Here is a 25,610-nt window from a genome sequence, read left to right on the forward strand (position 1 = left end):
AATCCCACTTTAAACTATAGATCCAGTTTTCTTACTGTGCATAAAGTGGACTTAAAAAGAAGGAAGAAATCGAGGAAAAGCGCTTGAAGGTTTCGATGAGTTCCAAGTGCCTTGATGAGGCGAAGCTATTACATGATTTTTAAGTGGTCAAGTGGCCCCGTGGTAGCGGGTAAGTTTCACGTACAGAAGGCTTTGAGTTCGATTCCAGTTCTATTGCCCTATGTTTTTTTTATATAACTCGAGCAACTAATTATTGCATTTTATTTAATAATTTATTTCAGTAAAAGTTAAATACATTTTTACTTTATTTTTGGGTGGAAATCTTTACTTTACCGTTTTAAATTTTATGTGTGAAATTTTTTTTGCGATAGTTTTTTCCACATATCTCATCATTTTACAAACATACTCAACAAAATGTTATGCCTGGCGAAAAGTATACATTTATTTCGAGAAAATGATCCAGAAATACATATAATACTATTCACAAGAAATTATCGTAATCGTTTGGATAACAAAATTCAACAATTCGCATTGAAAATAAAATAAGAATGTTCGCAATAAATAAATTCAAATATATAGTCGCTCGAGTTAAGAAAAAAATTGGATGCAATCAAAGGGGAATCGAACCTAGTATCTCCTGCGTGTCAAACTTACACGCTACCAACCCACCACCTGGTCTTCTGACAATGTAATCGTCTTATGAGTAACGCTTGCTAAGTTTCTAATCTTTGAAGCGCTTGTAATTGTTGTGTGTCACGGAGTTATGTTTACTGCAACATTTGAGCACACAATCCAAACATACGTAAATTTTATACACAGAAAACATGGGTTTTCTGCACATAATTACGGAGCATGCGCTCTGTCAAGGACTAGAAGGAACCTCGCAAAAGTTACTGAAGCTTGTCTTCGGTGCTGACAGTTGGCCCCGGAGTCACGTGGTCTATCTCGTTATCAGTCGACATGACCTTGAGCCTGCAGAACCAGCACACTGAAGTGAACGAAGGTATTTTACGTGATTTGTAAACTGGAAGAAAACATGCCACGCGTTACAACAGACAGAGGTTTGTCTTCAGCTTTGGGACAGACAAACCACACTAGGCATACAGACAGAGTATAATGTAAGATAAAAGGAAATTATTTCTCCGTCTCCTCACACTGACAATTTTATTGCCTTTTTTTGGAGGTATTTGGCCACAGAAACGGGATTATATTATTGAAGTCGTATCTCGTGTGATGGTTTGGTTCAGTAAGCTGATCAGGTTTTCTGACAAAAGCAGGACGAGCTACCCAAGAACAGTAATTGTCTATCTTTTATATCTGCTTCCTTCATCATCCGGTATAAGGCAGACAAGCACATACCACAAATATGTAAGAGAACTATTTATAATTTGGTAACTTGTCTTGCAATTGAATTTCTGTCATGAACAGCTGCAAAGAAACAAAGGCTTTCCTTTTAAAGGATTACACTGAATAATTGTTACTTGATTAGGATACTAAAATGACTTCAGTATTTACATGCAGTACACAAGAGATTCTAAACACACTCTAAAACATACTACTGTTCGTTTCAACGTATTATTTCAACAATCAAGACACAAAATAAAGGGCATCCTCAAGAAAAATTATGTTTCTTTGATTATCAAGTGCATTACGTGGTTAACATCAAGTTTGGATTTGCCGGTTATCCAAATATTATTAATTCTGAAAATAGTCTTTCAGTTAGTGTAATGTGCCTGAAATTGAATGCCCTATTTTTAACCGCAAACGTGTTTTGTTTCTTCAATTAAAACTTTTAGATTACAATTTAGTTCATCATACCAACCTGTGACCTTCTCCCTTGTTTATTTATAGTTATAAATAAAATCCCATTGGAGCATGGAAAAACCTTTCACTGTTCATAAGTCAGTGATTGTTCTCTGCAGTTTTCAATGCAACATTCAGGCTCTCTGATCGTGCATCGTACGTTTCACATCAGGTATCCACATAATTTAATATATTTATAAGTAGGGAGCGGAAGTTGATGACCTAAAAAATATAGGTATATGACCTATAGAATATCCTAAAAAATGGGGGAAAAAATGACGTAAAATGCAAAAAATGACCATCAAATTTGTTGGTTTCAGTTTAAAAATTTAAATGAAAATGAAATTAAACAAAATGCAATCTTGCTTTAAAAAAAAAGGGCACCAAATGATAGCACATGCACATTCAATTAAAATATGCAACGAGGATTTTCAGTGCAAACGGGGTCTAGCTATGGTATTTCAAGCCTCTCCTTATCTGATCTTAAATCTGAGTTTGCCCCAGACGGGCACCTGGCACATACGAAGTGGCATGCAATTCAAAAGGTTTTGCAGAAACCTCAGTTTTATAAAAAAAGGTTGGATAAAATTAGACAAAAAAAAAAAAAACTTGCCTTCCGCTGGGCTCGAACTCGGGTTGCCCGCATGCTAGTCCGACACGATAACCAACACTCCAAACGAGAAAACACGAAACTCTTCCGCAAATAGTCGACTGAAACGCAAGTTAATTTTCAGATTGCTAATTCCCAAGGTATAACACGCCTAGGCAAATATGTCTTGCATTTTCTGTACTTTTGTTATTTCAGTCGCTTTGGTCTCTCCCCAAGTTAATCACGGCAATAATGAGGAATATTTTTTTGACAAAGATGATAAACAGACACACAATAATAATCACCCTCGCAAAAAAAAAAAGCCAGAACTCGAGTCTGGAACCTTCGAAGCGAGGTGTGTTTCTTGTTCTAACTATATTTGTGTGTTTTCGTTAGATATGAAATGAAGTAAATAAATAAGACAAGTGGGTGTAAGGGACTGGAGAATCGCAGCTACGTAACCATTGAGAAGATATCCATCGCCTAGATAGAGAATCTCTATATCCCATTGCGATAGAGAACTTATTAGAAGAATGAAAATACAGATTAAACGAACAAATTTGATGCGTATCCTTTCGTCAAAATGCCTAGAAAACAATATTACATACTTCTTCACTAATAGAAAAGAATAAAAATAAATGTCCTTGGTGGGGATCGAACCTAGACCTCACTGACGAAAGCTCTGTACGCTAACCAACAGCCTATCAATAGCACCATGCTTTCTTTTTTCCAGTCAGTCTGTTTCTTTCCTCAGCACCTGAAGACGAAAATGCATGTTAATTCCTCTCATAATTGTTTCATTGTCTATTAATAGAAACCACGTATGTCACAAATAGATGCATTCTTTATGTGAAAAATCCCATGTTTCGCACATCGTTCTTCTCCATTTACTGTTATTTGGAGATTCAATTAGAAGTCAAAACTTAGCTTTGTGTGTTTGTTTTCACGTGCATGTGTGTGAGAAGAATGGTGTGAACGTGTGTTCGATGTTTTTCTGGGCATTATTTTCGTTCAATTGTTAATTGTAAAATATGGAATTTACTGTAATGCAAGGAGTGAAAATATAAACCTAGTCCGTCAGGTTCATTCCCAAACAACATTAAATAATGGAACGTAACGTGGACCGAGTATTATTCAATGTCGAGAACACGAGACATTACGATCGACAATCTTCATCTCGTATTTCTCTTTGGCATCACTACTCAATTTACAGAAATGTATACCCGTGACTGGTATACAAGCCGCAAAATTGCAATGCTGTTTGGGTTGTCTAGTCACAAGGCGCTTGGTGGTCAGACATAGATGGCTTGTTTCACTGCTTCTTCAATAGGGTCGTTACAAGCCAGCTGTGTCCAAGACTGTACATAACTGCAACAGGATCGAGAGAGTAAGATTGAACGGAAAGGATTAAGTAAGTCCCTCTACATGTATATAACGGGTCTCCATGACAGCATAACGCTTTAGGAAGCCAGAGGCCCCAGTTTGAATCATAGTAAGGCATATAGCAATGTTTTTCTCAATCTCCACTCATTAGTTCATCATTCATCCTCATAGTAGCGATCAACCCAGTAGAAATTCGTCTTTAAATGAACGACACATACATACGTATTGATTTATTATTATTTCGTTTTTCTGCTACTTCTGGCTAATCGCGAAGATGAGGATGAAGCGTGATAAGATGAGGCGGATGAAGGGACAATCATAAACATGTAAGGACAACACAATACGAGCCCCACCAAGGATTATAATGGCCACGAGTCCAGACGCCAGAGCCTCGCTAGTCACTAGTATGTAAAATGCAGTGGTATGAGCTCCAAAATTTCGGTGTTGTGTGCGTGTGAATAAAACTATTATTATTATGAAGTTACAGTTACGCAATAATAAACGTCTAAACCGTATGAATGAGAATATTGCCATCAGTTTCAATAATACGAATGTCTATAACAGTATCCTCCTTACATTTAATTTTTATTTAACACGTAGTTTTTTTGTTTGTTTTTTTTGATACAGAAGAAACATGCATCAAATTATGTCAATATATTGTACATATATTCAGGTAGTGTTGTATTTCAAAAATTTCCAGCAGTAGAATTTCAGCAACTTCTTTGCAGGGGCGACTTATTGTTGACAAGAATTAATTGAAGTTACTGCTGCATAACATAATAAGTACGAGTATATTGCAAAATCATAGACAAAATGCAGTGGGTGGAGGATGTCTACGCAATTTATCCTAGTGGGGGAATTTTCTTTAAGAGGATTTTCTTAACTAGAGAGATAGAATTCCAAAACCTTTTCCTCTTTGAGCACTGCTGCCTCTCCTGTGAAAAAAACTTGCGGTCGTCCTTGTCAAATTGCGTCATTACGAGGCAAATATTTTTTTCTTATTTTTGGGTTGCTTTCCTGTAACTTTTACCTAATTGGAAGGCGAGGATGAGTAATGAATAGATGAAATAGATGGACACCCGCAAAGGGACACAATGTCCAGGCGGGACTCGAGCCTTAAACCTTCGCTGGGTAGCGAGATCGTTACTGAACCAATTAACGTTCTCATCTATTTCTATTTTGAGGGCCTCCCGGATGGCGTAGTGGTGGCTTCATCGCCTTATAATCGAGGGATCCCGGGTTCGGTACCCGGTGGAGGCACGTAGTGGTTCGGATCCCACTTTAAACTGTAGGTACAATTAGTATCAATGTACATAAACTGGACTTAAAACACCAATTCAATCCATCTGTTTTATTATTTCACGTCGCTTTTTGACATATAGAGCAAACTAGGGCATTCGCTTCTGAGTTCATAGAGCGTTACGCTAGCGATTCCTCCAGGTAAGGGATATTCGATAGACGATTTGACGTACACCGAGGGGGTTCATACCTGCAGTTGGGAACATTCAAATGGAAAGTAATTTCTTCCAGTTTCCGAAAGCGACATGGCTTTCATTGTTCGGTATAAGCCAACTTCGAGGCACAGATTTCTCCCAGATGTCAGAAAAATCTGCAGGTCCAGTAGTAGCGATCAGGTATTCGTTTACAGAAGTGCTTGTGCTGTTTGTCTTGAATATTAAAACGAGTAATTTTCGGTCGTATTACGTTTATTCGGTACCATGAATAAGCGTGCTGTTGCAGAGTGTACCAATTGGGGCTTTAAGGAATCTGGCACCACATCTATTGTTATTTTGAGGGCCTCCCCGATGGCGTAGTGGTGGCGTCATCGCCTTATAATCGAGGGATTCCGGTTCGGTACCCGGTGGAGGCACGTAGTGGTTCTGATATGGAAAAAGTTATTCAATTTGAGATTGTGTTTGCATCCTTCCATGGGTCAACTGTTTCCAAGCAACATAAAGTTATGAACACTCTAAAGACAGTACTTCAGTCAAAATTTCCTGAAGTTAACGAAAATATTATTTCCCTGTATGTCAGAACAAGAACTTTTATTGGAATTCGACATTTGAATAAACTAATGAAACTCAAGTCCATGCAAGCAAGTGCAGCGAGAAAAAGACGACAGTGGGTATCATCGTCTTCAAAATCATAAGTCTCCAGGAAGGGTAAGTTGTAATGAATTTTTATTCTTACTGATATTTATTTCCGCCTCGGCCTCCACCGTATAGTGCATTGCTAAACCAAGACAGAGGCCAGGCCTATTGTTCATGTATTTGTTATTTGACGTCGCTTTTTTACCACTTTTGGTTAATCGCGGCGATGAGTGTTGATCACATAAAATTGATGAAAGGGCAGGCACAAAGAACATCAATGCCCACGACGTGACTACAAGTCGGGAACTTCAGTGATGGGATTCAAAGTCGAACACGCGGTTGACCAGATTCGCCATCGAGCTGGCACGAGTTTCCATCAATTTATTAAGGGATTACGCTTTCCCACGACACTGCATTTTATCCATTTATTATTTATTTATTAAGTTCTAAAAAACATATTTTGATGTTACGGTTTTTTTAAACACAAATCAGTTTAGGTAGAATATTTATGCAATTTTACCATAGTGTAAACTTTAATGTAAGCGAAAGCATGTGTGCATCACTAGTTAAAGATTTTTACATCTACAAAAAAAATATATATCCAAAACCCATTTCCACCTCACTCAAGGATTATGTTAATTCAATTCAAATTGTACGCGGGTTCAGTGCCATGAATCTAACCTTTACTGAACAGAATGAGATTGGTTCAAAGAATGTATCGCCGAAAATCAATTTCGCTGATATCCCGTTGTCACTGTTCTATTTTCATTAGATACGAGCTCCAATTACCATTTTAATCCTTCGTTTTAAAAGTTATTCAAACACAAAAATAGTTATTGTGGGTCATTTTAAAGTTGTTTTTTTACTTCATGACTGTCTTCATTTGATTTTTTGATTTTCTAAGAATTTCGGCGGGCTGCAGCCCCTTAAGCCCCCTTGCGTACGCCAGTGCTTGCCACACTCATCTAGCCTACGCTCCCATCAAATTTATCATTTCATCATTCATTTTTATTGTTGCGGTTACCCTAAATACGTAGAAAAGCGACATCATATAACAACAGCGACAGCGACATCCTATGTATACTAGATATATAAATTATAATGAACAAATTATTAATAACAAACATCTGTGAAAATTTGAAGGTATGAAGGATAATAAGTATTGGTGTGGTAGCGAAATATTTAATACGTAAAATAAATTGTATTTATTTACCCATACGCAACTTCAGATTTCAATGTAGGGGCGATATAAGAGGATAGTCGTGATTACTTTTTGTTTGATTTGTATAACGCCATTTATTGTAATTGCGTGCTGTAAACTTCTTCATATTATTGCCTAGGTCCTATTCCTTGCGTTTTGCTTATTATTCTGCCTCAAATGGTTAATAGAACCAAGATATGGACAATTAAAAATGAAAATATTTCCCGTAAGCTTCCATTGCTACGCGAGCCTCGCCCCTTGACAGATCCCTTCGGTCACGTCAGAGCTCGTTGCGGCTTCTGGCCAATGGGAGAGCTCCGTGTCTCGGAATGCTCTTCCTAATATACTTCTATATTCCTTGGTAGCGAGTGTTCCCGTGAAGTTAAAGTGGGCGCGATGAGTGAGGACCAAATTGCTCTTCGTGCAGTGTTACGTGTTTTATGGAAAAAAAAGGACTAACAGCAAAAGCGGCAGCGGAGGAAATTTTTCGTGTGGAGAACGAAGAAGTGGTGAATCGATGGACACTTCCCGTTGGTTTAAAAAATTCGCTTCAGGTGATCTACGCCTCGCGAACAAGGCCCGCACGGGGTGACCTCCGATGGACATCAACGAGTCTCTGGAGGATGCTGTGAATGCTACACTACAATCCAGCACACGTGTGTTAGCAAGAGTGGCTGGGGCATCCAAATCGACAGTAAACCGTCGCTTGCATGACATGGATTACACCAATAAACAGCCCCGACAAAGTCCGCACGAGATGACAGAGGTGCAGGCCCAGCGCAGAGTTGCAATTTGCCAGACATTGCTACAAAACCAGCATGATCTTCGTTTTTGGAGGAGAATTGTGACAGGAGACGAGAAGTGGGTGTTTCTGAAAACCCTGATACACGTAAACAGTGGGTGAAAAGAAGACAGGAGGCCATCGCCCATGTGAAACAGGACAGATTTGGAAGAAAGCTCATGCTGAGTGTGTGGTGGAATATTGACGGGATTGTCCATTATGAGTTTGTTCCAGAAGGTTATGCCGTAAGAGGTGAACTGTATTCTGAACAATTACGCCGAGTGTATGCCATTCTGAAAGGGAATACCCGGCATTAACGAGGAGGAAGAGGTTACTGCTACAAAATGACAATGCTCCCAGTCACCGGTCTCGAAGAGTGACCAACACACTAGCTGAGCTTGACGGATTTGAGTTGTTACCTCATCCCGCCTATAGTCTGGAAGTTGCACCATCGGATTACTGTTTGTTTCTCTCTCACACACATTTCGTGTGTGGTCCTCACTTCAATTCATATGATGAGGTAAATTCTGCCTGTCGTGAGTTTTTCAATTATAAACCTGCCACCTGGTATCGCCATCAGATTGAACTGTTGTCGCAGAGATGGGTGAAGGTAATTGAACATCAAGGCCTGTACTTTGCTGAATAAAGTCTGTCTTTCTTTCTGATATTCTGTGTTTCATTTTCGCCCTTGTATGGTGCAGGACTTCTGGGACAGCCTGGTATATTCTCTCTAAAAATAAAGTGAGCATTCTCATGCAATCTTCGTAATTTCCTTGCCGAATTACAGTGTTATCCCCCCATGCCAATCTTCTGTCAATCAATTACGTTTTCCCTGATTTATTTACAGATTTAATTTTGTTGATTCCACAGGGTGAAAACACATGAAAACTTTTCTGACCCATAAAACGATTTTGAGCAACAGAAACCTAAACAGCAGACGTTACTTTTTCGCATATTCCCCATGCTTTAAAAGACTTCGACACAACGTATCCTACATAGAAAATCCCACCAGATGACATATCGGTTAATTTTAAAAGCTAATAGGAACGCTGTGCAACGACTTTCAATTACGTTCAATTCAATGACTTATACGTAGTACAATTTTAATTTGATCGTATACGTACAAGTTGCTTTTTTTGAGTTCCGATATATTTTATGTTGTTGACGATCGTCTAATTAAAATTCTTAGTTTCACAGCACTGATTAATTATTAATTATCTATCATGTTCCGACATAATTTCTGAGGTTAAGATGAAAGTTAACTTGCAATTCAATGTAATAGCAGCACGTTCAGCATCAAGTTCCCCATGTATTTGAATGGGAGAACAATTGCCCATCAAAAGCGTGGGGACACAACAGGGGTGCTGCCACCTACAATAGTTTGCTTTGACCAGGCCCATTGTCCATCGCCATTTTCATTCAATCTGATCATGAATTGAAATAAAAACAAAACAAAGCAGAGGACAAAATGTGCTTCCCAGCGAGAGAATGCCATCCCTTAAAACTCAGAATAAGAGAGAATGAAAATAGTGATGGACAATTAGCCTGCTGTTATCTTTGCCTTTGGCTGTAAAAAAAAGTATGTTGTAAGATTCTCCTTCGATACCGAACAGTGAAGTGCACTGAGGAGTAGCTAGTCTAGCAGAGATATAATAGACCAAACAATCTCAGATCTCTAATTATTTTCAAATCACAATATTTGTTGTATTGTTGAAGCCACAGTTCATATGCAATCCTTTTTTTTCACGTGCTTCTCGTCCCTCGGTGCGATCAGCGGGTAAGGCTGGAAGGAACTACTCTAGCTGGCTTTTCCTCAGCCTCAACAGTTCCAGGTAGAAACAGCCGCCGGAAGAAAAAGGAAAGATTTCTGCCTCTACCCCCCTTTCTGCTCTTCCATCACTTTACCTAACTTCTGCAATGACCATGAACGTTGATTAAATTAAACGGGATACAAATAAACACTCATGCACAGGCCAGGGTTCGAGCCCAGATCCATCAGTAACGAGATCGTGGTATGGTGAAATAATGAAAATCAAGCAATGCAAATTTTTTGAAAAAACGTTAATCATATGCAAAGATGATGTTTCAAAAATCCAATTAAATATTTCCACTGAGGAAAAATGCAGTTTGCTTTACCGAAGTATCCGAATGGTTAGCGCTTTCCTCTCGTCTTTGTTGTCGGCAGCCCTCCGTGGGGGAGTGCAAGTGGTTCCGGATCGGTACCCAGTGAAGGTACATGATGGTTCGGATCCCACTTTAAACAGTAGGTCAAGTCCCGATTAGCCTTTCTGTGCATGAAGTGGACTTATAACACCAAATAAACCAACCATGGGGGAGTGGTTATCACAGGGCGCTACGACATCCGGAGCTCCTGGTTTGAATCCCAACCTGGGCATTAGTGTTCTTTGTGTTTGTCCCTTCATTAATTTTATCGTATCATTTTCGCGATTAACCAAATGTGACAAAAAAGCGACGCTAAGTAACAAAAATCACATCAAATCATTGATTGATTGTTTGATTTGGTTTATTTGCTTTGTTTTTCCGCCACTTTTGGCTAATAGTGAAGATGATACCCTAGAATTAATGAAGGGATACAAAAAAAGAACACCTTTGGCCAAGCCGGAATCTCTGGCTTAGTAGTCAAATCAAATATTTTTTATTTCTAAAGGGGGTGGGAGTTTCGTGTACTTTTTTAGTAGTCATTCTTAATTTTGTTATCTTTTTCTGTCTTTGACGTTCATTTTTTAGGAATAGTGGACCCTAAAAGGGGGGAGGTTATAACACACACCAACTCCCCTTAGGCACGCCACTGATTGCAACCCCAAGTGTCGACTTCACCGCACGTCACTGCTACCGAGTCGTACCACTTTTACTTTCGTTTTTACCATTACCATTACAGTTCTCAAGTAATCATAAATTGAATTACAGTGTGCGAACTTCAAGCAGCTACTCACAGTTTTGTTCTGTCACAAAAATAATGTTGTTGAAATATTTGACGTCTGTAGAGGTTTCTACCACAATGTTTTCGTTTGGACCGTAATGGTTTTCGTGGAAATTAAATTCAAATTTTGGGGGCTGCCCCACCCCCTTATCATAACAAAAATGGAGCACGTTTCTGATGATTGGATTTAAGCTGAGGATGTAAAATGGCACTTAGCACATATAAAGACAAAACACAGGACGACACATACACATTCTTACGAAGATTATACTGGCCGAAGGTCCAGACGCCAGAGCCTCGTTAGTCTGCAAAATGCAGTTCAGAGTGTACTACGTGGAAGTGAGGTTGACAATTGTGTGTAGCTACTACGTGGATGGTCACCCCTTACACACCTCGTAACGTTGATAATTTAGTTTGTGCCATTATCGTTTTGAAAAACTCCCTGGCCATAGCTGGCAGAAGAAATGCCATAAACAAATGTCATACGAAGTGCGCGTAACCAACTTCTTGCATATACTTTTTTAAATTGGACTATTATTCAAACTATTAAAACAAGCTTCTACACCAGAATTTAAGTTAATTATTTTCAGAACTTACAGATGGATTTATGAACGCCACTGATCGTTTGCCATTGCACCTTCCTGAATAACATGTGCCCTGAGGTGTCAGTTCCACGGCTACTTGTTCCTTCCTGCTATCTGTGCCTCGCTCGGCAGACGCAGTGTTGCTACATGAAAGGAAATTTCCTTTGGTGCAAGTAAATCTAGGTCCAATTATAGGTAAAAAGGGATATTTATGCAAAAATTAGAAACTGCTGGAAAATTTGAAGTTGTCGGACTTTCGTTTTCTGTTTTTGTTTTACTTGCATGCATTGGTGTTTTTTTTTGTATTACATATAATTAATCTAGATGGGGTGTTCAATGAATGTGTACAATAAATAAGAATTATTGCGGTAAACCAAGACAAATTTTCAGAATAAGACACTGTGCCATAGATAATACTTCATTAGTACCATTACGATTTTCAAAAACTCCCTAATAAATAATGATCTAGTTTATGTGATTTGTGATTAATTGCTGTACAAGCATCTTGTTCATTAGTCCTAGAAACTTATATTTCACCTTTTATTATTATTATTATTATTATTATTATTATTTTATTATTCATACAATTGAAATTAGAATACTTCAGCATTGTTGACAGTTCGGACTTGAGTTTACTTTAAGTAGAAACCGGAAATCGCCTTCCTTACTTTCCATAAGTATCTATAAATTGTTTATGATAGTTCTTAATTTCTTTGTACTTTTTTACGATGCACAGATGTCAAGTGTGATTTATCATGGTCAGATCCCGACCAGTCAGGAAATTCCAAAGGATTTTATTTGTAAGTGATTATTCTTCCTATTTTCTGCACTATAAACATCTGAAATTTCTTGAAACTAACAGTTCTTATCCAGAAACACAAAATAAAATCACTTGAGGCCGAAATAGTGTGTATAATTCGAGATTTTCACCTCGTCAGCAAATTGAGAATTTTTCAGTCCCGAACGTCGGCATTTTAAAATTTTCCTTCCCAATTCCTTCCCCCACAGCCCTAGTTATGGCAGTCAATATGGTTCTCTCGTTATTTTTTGGACATGGCAACATGCTTAAACTTACAGCCTGTAAACCACGTATAACAATATTATTTGTAATAAAATATCGCTAAAATTTCACCATTCGAATAACTTGAACATTTTCCAGATATCTCAGGGGAGCAAGTGCCCACTCTGGACTTCCCTTGCGGGCGCCCTTGATAGCTTCTGCTTAATTCCTATCAAACATTGCTAGTGAAAATAAGAAGATACGTTATTTTGACGTTTGCTCTGATCCAATAACATTATAAAGTGTTAATCCTGTTCCGTTATAATTTTCTTATGTACTTTTATATTTTCTATGGTGCCGTTCCAAAAACCATGGATGCACACACAAGAATGCAGTACACACATAGCCTAATTCAATATTATTTGCATTACTTTTGAATCTTATTTGTAATATAGAATGAGTATAAGGCCTGAAACTATGTTCATATTTGTAAGATACGCAGTGACACTGGCGTAACCACAAGGGGGCAGGTGGGGCATTGCCCCCCTCCCCAACCTTTGACGGAAATCAATGGGCGAGGTCAAAGCAAACTAGGAGGAGCACCCCTGTAGTGTCCCCACGCTTTTGATGAGCAATTGTTCTCCCATTTAAATACATGGGGAATTTGATGATGAACGTGCTGCTATTACATTAAATTACAAGTTTAATTTCATCTTAACCTCAGAAATTATGTCGGAACATGATAGATGAATAATCAGTGCTGTGAAACTAAGAATTTTAATAAGACGATCGTCAACAACATAAAAGATATGGAAATTTATAAAAAAGCCTTAAAATTTGCACAGCACCTGTTTACGTCACTTGCAATTTTCGCAATTTAAGTTATTTTTTCTTCTGAATCTGATAAAAAAATAATCCATAATAATTCCACGCGACTGTACTTTTATTTTTATAGTTGTTATTAATAACGGACTCATTTTTTTTACGTGATATCATACTTTTCCTCATGGCTAGTAAATCCGGTTCTCTGTTTTATACATACACATTTATGGAGAAGAATACGTAGTTATTACAAAAAAAAATATTATGTTTCATATCTCGCAATCTCTACCGCTTTTTTATTTACAGGAATTATAATTTTAAAATTGTTGTAACCAAAAAAAAAAGGACGAAAATACGAGGGGAAAATGTCTGCTTAATACAAAGAAAACATACGTTAATATTAAATTAACGGATAGGGCATAGTGTCATAGTGATTTATAATAAATATATAATGCGTTTACGCACTTAATACATTTTTCTTTATAATGTGGAGAGTTTTCCGAACCGTACTTCCCCCGTTGAATTACACATACTCGCAACAAGAAAAAAACAGAAGGCGTAGTGTAAAAATTAAATTTTTTGTATTATCGACCCACGGCAGCTAGGACGAACCAAATTACGTCAAGTTTAGAGGTCTTTTTATCATAAACATAGTATATTTAGCCCGTTGGAGCTACCCTGCCGTTGCGCTTTATTATATTAATTCTTAGATTCAGGAGAATGTAGTTTTCGGTAACTTATGAATTGCAACATAATCGTAAAGGTTTGCTAAACACATTTTTGCTATCGATTTACATCAGAAATTCTTACCTTCGTTGAAAATAACGTTTTAGTAGCCATCTTATTGCGCTTCAATGTAAAGCTTAGGGCAACCAGAAGACGAACGAAAATCTTTAGGGGGACAACAGGAAAAGTTTGGCAATGAACAGACACATTCTATGGTTTGGGCCAACATTGACTTCCAAGGGCATCTGCAGGGGGACAGAGAGGGACAATTATCCCATCGATTTCAAATTTTATGCAAATAAAAATACATTTCTTAAAATTATCTTGCTCGCTTTGCAGGGGGCAACGGGAATCGGCCCTGGCTGCCGAACAATCTATTTAAAAAGTTGTAAAAGAGAGAATGCCATGACGCCCCGTGAAGATTTTAATTGCGCCCTATTAAATCAAAATTGTTTTCAGTTTGCAAAAAATTGAATCCAAAAATTTTCTTGCTCGCTTCTCTCGCAATGTCATTGTTTTCTGTAATGCATTGTGAATTGCCAGAGAGAAGTAATATTTCTCTTCATTGATTTTGTCTTAAATGCATGAACAATTGTTTTGGGGAAGAGGTAAGAGCATATTCGAGAGACAATTCATATAATTTTGGTGTTGGTTTATTATGAGGTGAATAGATTGATTATGTAATGTATCTAAATAATATATGTTGTATATATATATGTATTAAAAAAACTTTGAATACGTACACAATTTAATGTTTGCGTGTTGCATATGTATTTTCTTATTTTACGTCGCTCCATGTTGCATATTTGTAAAACATATGTTGTAGAGTACATGAAAGTTATGCATATTATATATACAAACATAATTATATTAGGAATATATTTATCATTCACTTTCTGCCATTTAAAAATACAGTTTGTGTGCTTTTTTTCCCATTATTAGTTAATGTGAAATTGAACGTTTTGAAAAAATATTTAAAATTGTTTGTTGCAACCAAATGCTTTAGCACAGACTTCTACCTCTTTTTGCGTAATTTACGAGGATAATAACCTACTACTACTACTACTATTCATAATAATAATAATTACATTATTATTATTATTATTATTATTATTATTGATTCGTTTATCCTGGTACTTGCCCCCCTCCCCCAGACCAAATTTCGTGGTTGCGCTTCTGCGCAGTGAAAGACAAGAACGCAATGCGTTAAAATACAACGAGATGAGAAAAGACAATTATATTTCTAACAATATTACTCGAGAATTGTAACGGTACAAACGAAAGCTTTTCAATCAGATAGAAGCGAAGAAGAGTCTTGTGACATACTTAAATCGTTTATGTGGTTGGCTGTGAACTTTAGTTTCATAGTGGTTCGGATTTCACTTTAAACTGCAGGCCCAGTCCAGATTAGCCTATTTGTGCATAAAGTGAACTCAAAACAGAAATTCAAGTTCATCTTCTCTCTGACTGTGACGGCCTTTTTCATCTTTGTCTTATTCCAGATTTGCCTTTTCTTTGGTGGTGCTGGACCCATATTTATCCGTAGCTTATGTGAAAAAATATAAACAAGCCTTCCTGAAACGGGCATGTAATATGGAACCCTGTTTCATATTACAAATACCATGAGGGTCCATAATAACACTGTCATCTTGAAAAACATTACAACTTACCATGAAACGAACAAGATTAAATATACGTAATCACTTGACGATGTTACAAAATAACATGTGGGTAAAGTGTCTGGTTCTAAACGTTACCTGTAAATCATCAAAAGCTGCAGACAAAATAATTTTTACATACCTTTCCTAAGATTTGAAAATCGACGAAATACAAAGATTCTTCTCGATCTTCCACAATTACACCAATGGTGACTGCAGCGATCCTATGACCTTCAGGGCAAACTAATGAACAAGCGACAACTGTCATCAATATAGTGCAGCTGCGTGTTCTTTATATTACCACCTTTTCCTCTAATCGAGCACACCATCCTTTCTTTGGATCCTCACCTTATTTCACGAATAATCAAATACTTAAGATAATATTGATAATATTTTAATTGTAATAATGTTAAATACACTAAAATAATTTAATCATGATGATGTGATATTACGAAATATATGTTGTTGTAGAAATTAACGATTTTTGTTAAACGTAAGACCTCTGTTAAAAAAATCTATGAACTTTGAAATTAAATATTGCAATTTAATAATCCTGTATTTTTTTATTGTTCATTTATAAACGTGCATACATATCAGTGAGTTTCCTACTTGTCACTTCCTTTTATTAACGAAATCGTATCAGAATTTATCATTTTATTCTTTACTGTTAACAATTATCGTTAAACCACTTCCCTTGTTTAACAGGTGAATTTGATAGGTAAGGCTGTCTTGTGAATTGAAAGAACATCATCTCTCCTTTATCATTTACTGCCGAACAGGTCAAAGCAACGCTAGTAGATTGTTCTCCAAACCATATGCTTTGGGATGGTACCTAGAAGGCAACAAAAGATTGTATTGCAAATATTCTGAAATAAATGCGCAACTTATATTTTCATGCTTTATGCAGTGAGATACAGTAAATGAGAGATCCATTTAAGGGAAGCTAGTGTTCACCGGACACCACCTCATAATGAGTTTTGGAGCCCCTTCAAATGTACAGTAGTATCTGTTCAAGAAAAGTTAACTGCATTGCCTCATAAACGTTTGGACTCCTATCTACACATACACATTGTTAAAAACAGTATTCAAAGATAAAGTTTGGACTGTTGAAGAAATTCTTATAAAGTTGTAAAAAAAGGTAAAGTGTTCCCCTGTGCTTAGCACCACGCCATGAAGGCGTATAGGGGGTGTGGGGGTAACGCCCCACACTTTCTTGATCCGGTCGTGAGTAGGGGTGATGTGATCAGCACCACGCCCCTGACCACCTTTACCCTCCAGGGTTTCCCCCAGGTACCCATGTTATTCGACGCTGGATGGGCGCCGGGGCCGCTTCCAACGTTAGAAAAGTTCCCGGATTTGAACCGGCCGGGGATCGAACCCGGGACCTTCAGCATGGTAGTCAGACGCGTTACCGACGTTTTTTTTAACAAACTTTTATTTTATCAGCATATATACAAAATATATCTGCTTTCTTACATAAATTCTGTTAAAAGTATTGTATAGAATTTTTAACATAGTAAGTAATATAGTAAGAGTCTATCTGATACAAGATTTTTGGCGTAAACATGCAGTTGTACCTGTAATACAAATATACGTTTCTTCATATATAAAATACCTGTTTTCACTTTCACACCACAAGTATACAATTTGTTGTCTAAACAACACTGAGGTAGTTTCCAAAATACTCATACATTTTTGGATATTGTAGCATTTTCCGTCTGGTTCTTTTTAAATACTGTGTGAACAAAATGCTATTGCTCTCATACTTTTTACAAAATACATAATATATTGTATTAGCTATTAACCAAATTACTGCATTGTTTTTCTTTTCTGGAAAATATTTGAAATCTGGTCTTGTACACATCGACGGTTGAAAGTACTGGGGTGCTGTTCGACATATTTGTCCTAGATATGTCGTTAGGCATTTCCAAATTCCCTGTACTCCATTACATGTTACTATTCTATGTTCAGTGGTGTCTATCTCTCGGTAAGAGTCTAGTTTACGTCCTTTTCCTAAGGAATACGTGTCATATATCGTTGGAAAGGTTATTTTATAAGGAATTCAACAAAGTAAATCCCAAGGCGAGGAAAAGTTTCCTGGAGGAGAAAATCGAGAAAAACCGATGTTGTCCGTATATGCGTGATTGAACGTACTGAGGACATTTTTCGATGATGAAGCACATATTTAGGGGTGAAATGAGTGCTAATGGAACCTAACCTAACAGGCCTAACCTAACCTCGTAGGCATACCTCGTTCCCGTGAATGGTTAGTGACAGAAAGTGTAAAAAGAAAAACTTACTTACTCTACGGATGCCGGAGCGCCAGCTGTCTGCTAGCACGGTTTTGTCAACGGGTAAGAAGGAGTGCGCAAGAAAGAGTAAACGGGTAAGAAGGAGTGGGCAAGAAGGACGTAAACTAGACTCTAGCCTATCTCTCCACATATGTGGCATTTGTTAATTGTTAGTCTATTGATATTATGTAAGCGTTCATTAGTTGGTATAATATCATGTATTACATTGTACCAAACACTATACACTGATGTATCCAGAAATTTCTTATTTAAATTTTCCAAATATTTTGCCATCTGTTATTGGGAAAATGTTTTTCAATGCGGTGAGTCGGTATCTGCAACTGTTTGTGAAACAGTGTATATAAGTATTGAGAGAGTTTTACATCTTCACCTTTTGGCGGAAGTACCACATAACTGAATTCTTGCATCAAACTTCGGAGATATAACGGTCCTTTTTTCAATCTGCGTAGATCTGGCGGATTTTGGGGTGGAAATTCCTCCGTCCATAACTGTATCCATAATGATGTAATGGAGTCTTCAATGCCATAGAGCGTATAGGATCTTGCCAGGAATAAGGATTTGCATTTGATCTCAATATTTGTGAGCTCCAATCCTCCTTTTAGTTTCATTTGACATAGATTTGATAGTGGTATTCGAAAAAAATGTCCATACCACATAAACCAACCAATTGCTGAATTCATTATTCTGAGGTATTTTTGATTGATTGGGATCATTTGGGCCGTATAGTTTAATTTACTAAACATATATGTTTGCAAAAACCACACCCGTTGTATCATGTTCAACTGCCTGCTGCGCATTTGATAACATTGTATGCGAATGTCTCTCGCTATCTTTTGCCAACTGGATTCTAACATTTGTTCCTCGTCCTTGTGAAAAATTATTCCTAATATTTTAATTTCCTGTACATATGGTATAATATCTGGATATTTTTGAGCCCATGTGCCAAAGGGTAGCGCCTTTGATTTTTCCATATTTATTTTGGCCCCACTAGCACGGCAGTATATATGTATCGCTGCCATCATTTTTTGCATTTGCTCGTTTGTGGTGATACAAGCAGATAGATCATCTGCGAAAGCAAACACTTGGTTTTCTTTAAAGGCGTGTATCGCGTCGGGAGTAGTTTTCCTGGTATATTGCAGCAAAGGATCCAGGGTTAAAGCAAACAAGAGCATACTTAGTGGACATCCTTGCCGAATTGATCTTGTTATATTTATTGGGGACGACAGGAATCCATTGACCATTATCCGAGATGTTGCCTGTTGATAGAAACCTTTCAAAATATGAATAAATTTCTCACTGAATCCATATGCCTTTAGCACCTCAAACAGGTAGTCATGCGACACCTGACATTATCCGAGATGTTGCCTGTTGATAGAAACCTTTCAAAATATGAATAAATTTCTCACTGAATCCATATGCCTTTAGCACCTCAAACAGGTAGTCATGCGACACTAAATCAAACGCTTTTTTTAAATCAAAAGCAAGCACACATGCATCAAGTTTCTGCACCATATAATAGGATATCAGATCGCGAATCCCTCCAACTGCACTGAATATGTTATGCTTTTTGCCAATGCATGTTTGTTTCTCGCTGAGTATCCGTGGTAAAACTAGCTTTAACCTATTTGCTAAGATCTTTGCCATTAATTTATAGTCACAATTTAGTAATGTTATTGGTCTGTAGTCGTTTACTTGTTTTGCGTGTGATTTTTTCGGTATCAATATGATGATGCCTTCATTTTGTACAACTTTTCCATTTTTAAAGGCATCTTGTATGATTTTGATTAGTTCATATTTTATAATCTCAAAAAACTGCAAATAAAACTTGTAACCAATACCATCTTTTCCTGGTGCTCCTTTAAGGTTGCATGTTCGTAACGCTTCATATACTTCTTCTATTGTTACTTCAGTATCTAAAAGTTGTCTATCCTCTTCTTGTAAACCATTGTTTAGCGAATTCAGTATTGTCTCTCTTGCTTCTGCTTCCCCCTCCCCGGTCTGATAAAGCTCCCCATAATAGTCATAAAATGTCCGCATGATTCCTGGCTGACTCACATGCGAATCTCCACCTGAATCCACAAGATTGTTGATCATGAGTGTTTTTTGTTGTTTTTGCATCTGTACATAGTGATACATCGAAGTTCTTTCATCTTGAATTAAATTCTTGGAATTTGTTCTTATTGTTATGCCTTCCATTTGTTGCCTCTGGAGTGTTAAGATTTTGGCTTTATACTGCTGTATGTCTTGGTAATTTTTGGTGACATCTCTCCCTTGACATGCCTCGTGTAAACACTGGTAATAAAAGTTGATCAATCCGTTTCTGTCTTTTGTATTTTCTTTTCCACATTGGAAGGAACTTTAGGGCACAACTGGTAGACGTGCTAAGTGTTCATTAACTAATACGTGACCTGTGTACATTCTCAGAATAAATACAATTACTGCCCGTGGGTTCATATTTTGATACCAGGGTCGATGATTACTGACTTGGGCGTGTCATTTGCAGGGGGTGGTATTATAAAGCTCATTCTTGATCCAATCTTTCCATTGTCTTTGAAGTTTATATTTAACTTTAGGTAGTAAATTCAGTGGCGTCGAATGGAATAAATCGTTGGGAGTAAATCGTCACGAATATAAGTGAAAATCACTGTATGTCCTTGTTGTCGGAGTTGTTGTAAATTCAGACATGGGAAGGTTGTTAGTTTGTAAGCGGCACGGCCTGCTCTCGACAGTGTAAGATGGAATGCAAGTTTCTTTTAGTTTTTATTTCCCCGACTGAACTTTCATCAAGACTCCCGTCCCCCAATCAGAGGGTATGCGCACGCCTATGCCAGTGTCCTATAAACTTGTAACAAACCAAACGCAAACAATTATTTTTGTATGGTTCGGGGCTCCCTGAAGCGCGGGAGTGCTTATTGCCGAGTGTAAGGGAGAATTCACACCGAAGAGACACGTGACATGCGACATGCGACACGAGACACGTGTAGCTTGTAAGCCAACACTCAGAAATCAATGCAACCTTTCGAAGCAAAGAGACACGGGGCCTCCCCCATGGCGCAGTGGTAGCGTCGTCGCCTTGTAATCAAGGGGTCCGGGTTCGATACCTGGTGGAGGCACAAGTGGTTCGGATCCCACTTTAAACTGTAGGTCCAGTCCCGATTAGCCTTCCTGTGCATGAAGTGGACTTAAAACACGAACTCGATAATTGTAAGGTTTTAGAAGAAGCAACGAGCTATATTTAGACTCTGGAAGATAGCCCAGCCGGGATCATATTTGAAGCTCTAATTTGCTGATATAGATACAGAATGTTTTAAGATTTAAACACAACGTTCTTTTAGCTTTATCAAGTTTTTTTTTTTTTTTTTTTTTTTTTTTTTTTTTTTTTTTTTTTGCCTTCAACATCGTGTTAAAAGACCGTGTTTTGGTCATTTACCTTACTGATTTTATTTGAGAAAGCCAGCATATGGAGGCACAATAGTCCAAAATATATTAGTCAACATGGTAAAGTACTCTAGTACATTGTTTCTCAACGGCCGGGCCGCGACCCGATACCGTGCCCTCGTATCAACTATACTGAACAGTGAAAGGTTCTGCTGAAAGTGGTTGACAACTATCATAATCCCAATATCATATTTGAGTTGTGAGTTTTCGTTTTTTAAGTCCATTTTATGCACAAATAGACTAATCAGAACTGGATCTGCCCGGTGCCTCCACCGGTTATCGAACCCGGGATCACTTAATTACAAGGAGACAACGTTACCACTTTGTGTTTAATATTTTTATATTTGTCAACAATCCTACACACGTAATCAAACTATTATTACTCTTTATGATTATGTTAGAATCTATTTATCAATATTTAATTTCATAGGTACATGTTAATTCATGCATAAAATCTTAAGTACTGTAAAGATTTACGAGGAAAATTCTTCGGCTAAGGGCATTGACTTAAAAAAATACCGAGACATGGTTTCACGAAGGTTGAGAACCATTTCTCTAGTGTTTAGGTATTCGCTTTATTCAGGATGAAAAGTCTAGCGTATACAGTTTGAGGTCAGTGCATATTATTTCTCAGTTTTCTCATGCACAACATGCCTCTCCCAATGTTTAAACTATGTTTTAAGATTTAAACACAACGTTCTTTTCGCTTTATCAAGTTTTTTGATGCAGTTATCGGCTGTAATTTGCCTTCAATATCGTGTTAAGAGACCGTATTTTGGCCATTTACCTGACTGCTTTTATTTGAGAAAGCCAGCATAAAGAAGCACTTTAGTCCAAATAGATCAGTCAACGTCGTAACGTACGTACAAAGCGCGCAGCGACTGCAGTAATAAGACAGATAAGACGGAAGGATAAGACAAATTCTGAAGTATGAAGCAGAGCAGTGTGGGCTGAGTGAGTGCTGTCATTTTCTTTAATATTTTTTATTCATTTTCTTGATTTCGCTTGAGTTTGTTGGTTTGGTCAGATGGTCGTTAGAAATAAACAACTGCTAGATGGATTACAACTGATTTTCTGCACGTTGTCGTTGGATCGGCTACCTTGTTTGCAGGAGTGGCTCAAGATAAAATTTTCACCCGGGAGAGATGGAATTTTGGCTCCCTCTACTTTCCACATTCCTCCAATATAACTATGTTATATATTTACGGTTTTAATGACGAAAAATAATAGCCTTATTTTAAAAATACTATAATGCTGTTAAAGAACACGTTTATTGTAGGTATGTGTTTATTTAATACCTACATAATGACATCAAAGCAACAATAATCTCTTAGCTTAGATGATTTTGCAATATACTTATTAAGTTATTCAGCAGTAGCCTCAATTAATTGTTGTCAACAATCCAATTTTTCTTAAAACAAATAGCCACACAGCTGGTGGAGACACGTAGTGGTTCGGACCCCTCTTTAAATTGTAGATCGTCTCTGTTTGCTTTTCTGTGTATAAAGTGGACTTTAAAAAAAACTCACGCTTAGGATTTGGTTCTAATCAAGGAGGATGTCCCGGTTTGGCGCCCTGGGTACTCGCCCGCCCGATCCTACTTGTTTGATGTATGCAAATGTTGTTATTATTCTTGTTCATATTTATCAGAGGAGCGAAGGGGAAAAGTTTTTACTAAATATTTTGCAAATCGACAATAATATTGAATATTGTTGATCGGCATTTCTATGTTTATAGTGATTTTGTCAGGTTATCGAACGTTGAATTATCTATACCCAATAACATCTCTCTTTTCGTGATCGACAGAAAATTCAAATTTGTAAAAATTAATATTTTATATGAAATAAAACTCTTCTATAGTCTCATTTTCAGTAAAAGGTGTTCATAACTTGGGTTACCAATACATTTAGCATCATTATGGAAAAAAGGGAAAAGGGAGCAAGTATTTGAGAGGAGTGATAAAACATTTCTTCTGGAGGCGATGCTGAAGTGCACACCCATAAAGTCAGACCACCAGCCGCCACTGCCAGTGAATATTTATTCTGTGCGTATATAGTTTGAGGTCAGTGCATATTATTTCTCAGTTTTCTCATGCACAACATGCCTCTCCCTAGTTTCAATAACTTGCACAAATTCTACAACGTGATTTACATGTAACAATGTCTCATGTTACGTTTTTCTCGGGTGAATAATAAACTGATTAATGCAATTATATCGGTACCATCAGGCGAACTGACCAAATAACAAGTGTGTCTTGTCGCGTGTCTCGTGCACCTTGTCTCTTCGGTGTGTAACTCTCGTGTCGCGTGTCGCGTGTCTCTTCGGTGTGAATTCTCCTTAAAATACAGGGGTTCTACACCGATGTAAAGCAAGAAAAGAAACAATGTGTGAGACGGCATTAAAATACAAGATTGCTCATCGGAGAGTACGTCAGATTTTCTCGTACACAGAACATGGAAGTAAGAAGGGTTAATACGAACCGTGTCCGTACAGTAAGACTTTATTCTATCAAGATAGAAAATATTTATCTATCATGTGACTTCAATGTTCAGCTTGATCAGCTTATTTATCAGTCATCATACACTCCCATGCGACAATCTTTTAAATCGTTTGTGTGGGATTCCGAATCTAGCACGACCTGCTCCCCCCGTCAATTTCATCTTCCTGGAAATGTGTCCTGATGCCAGGTAGTCACTTCACACTAAGATAAATTCGTGCTCTTTGAGACGTACCGTGCCACATACGCTTTTTCTTAATATAAATTAACTTTTTCAATGTTATCGCGTATGCTTAAAGTCAAAATTACCACTGCTGTTGGGAAAATCAGCATATAGGAACAGGCCGAATAAACACCGATAAATTATTGTATTACAGGATTACAAGTTTATGCAGATTTGGCAGCCTCAAACGTTTACTCCAAGGAAATATGTTTAATCATTGTGGAATTGGTACGGAAGCAAATCTGAATAACACACTTTACACATTTTACCACATAATGACACTAATCAGAATGTACTTTTTACATTATGCACTTGATAAGCTACAACATGAAAGAAGGTCTACTACTCACCAGACATTTTCCTATTTTAGTATTGACACAGAGTGCGGTATTAATGAAATCATTTATATCATCAGACTTAGTTCCATGACGCTTTACTTCTTCTATGCATTTTCGAACCTAGAACAAGAATGCAAGCCATCAATAAGAAGTACTATTAGTATATAAAACTACTACAATAACTACTACTACTACTACTACACACACACACAAACTGCAACAAAGGCCTTCCCCAATGGAATAGTTGTAACGCTGTCGCCTTGTGCCTTGTAATCAAGGGGTCCAGGTTTCGATCTCCGCCGCCGCCGGAGATACATACTGTTCGGATCGCACTTGAAATTGTAGGTCTAGTAACAAGTTAGGCAATCTGCATAAAGTGGACTTGAAACAAACTTTGAAATGCATTAAAATAGAAAGGTTGTGTAAATTTGGACTTCACAGACAGCTAACTGTTGAATGCTGTTACGTGGAAATCATAAATTTTCCACCTTCATCCCCTGCAAATGACCCATCGTGTGGATAACATCTTTCCTAATTATCGTCTCTTCATAGAAATGAAAATTAATGCCTTTTGCTGAACACGTATTTTGCTTAACTTCACCGTGATTTATTCACACATCATTCACAACATATTTTTTTCACACAGGATTAATTTATAGTCAGTCATTTTTGTGCGATATTTACTCGTGTGCCCCTCCTACAAAATACTTTATAAAGTATGGTCTCAACCCGCGCCTACTTTCCACTTCTTCAGTTTTCTCGGTTCTGCCAGCAGAACCTGTTTTTAGAGGAGGAAGGCAAACAGAACCAGTTGCGAACGTTTAATGATCCAGGAAACTTCTGTTCTGGTTTTACTAAGATTTTTCGTTTTCTTGGTAAGGTGAGTTCTCTCAATGTCTTTTACGCCTAGCGTAAGCGTTGTTTTTATATTCTCTGAATGTCATTGACTTAGGTACTTTATCAATAGAAGGGTGTGTGAGTGAGGAATAAAAGTGGTAAACGTTGTAAGTGCCAAAAGCGAAAGTGTTGGGTAATCGCATCGTTCCTCGCATCAGCCCGTAAGAACGTTCACACTAGTGACCTCTTTACACGTCTTTGAACTACTTAGAGGGCTACCAGCCACTTTTCAAGTTTAGCACATTATAAAGCATGGCACATTTCACAGTTTAACGTGGAAAACGGTGTTTGAATTATTGTGGCACTTACATCGTTTACCAATTTTAG

General features: G+C 37.5%; 1 protein-coding gene across 1 annotated transcript in view; it reads right to left on the reverse strand.

The window, feature by feature from the left end:
* Positions 1-16,123: 16,123 nt before the first annotated feature.
* The window catches only part of LOC145984459 (uncharacterized), a 63,595-nt gene continuing 54,108 nt past the window's right edge, over positions 16,124-25,610 (reverse strand). The window contains exons 6-7 of the mRNA XM_083118120.1: positions 24,399-24,506; positions 16,124-16,410 (exon numbers count right to left, since the gene is read on the reverse strand). Coding sequence (XP_082974246.1) covers positions 16,246-16,410; positions 24,399-24,506 — 273 coding nt within the window. The 3' untranslated portion in view covers positions 16,124-16,245. The remainder of the gene's footprint in view (positions 16,411-24,398; positions 24,507-25,610) is intronic.

This window comes from Lepisma saccharinum, chromosome 2, assembly GCF_977018435.1.
Source record: "Lepisma saccharinum chromosome 2, izLepSacc3.1, whole genome shotgun sequence".
NCBI classification, from domain to species: Eukaryota; Metazoa; Arthropoda; class Insecta; order Zygentoma; family Lepismatidae; genus Lepisma; species Lepisma saccharinum.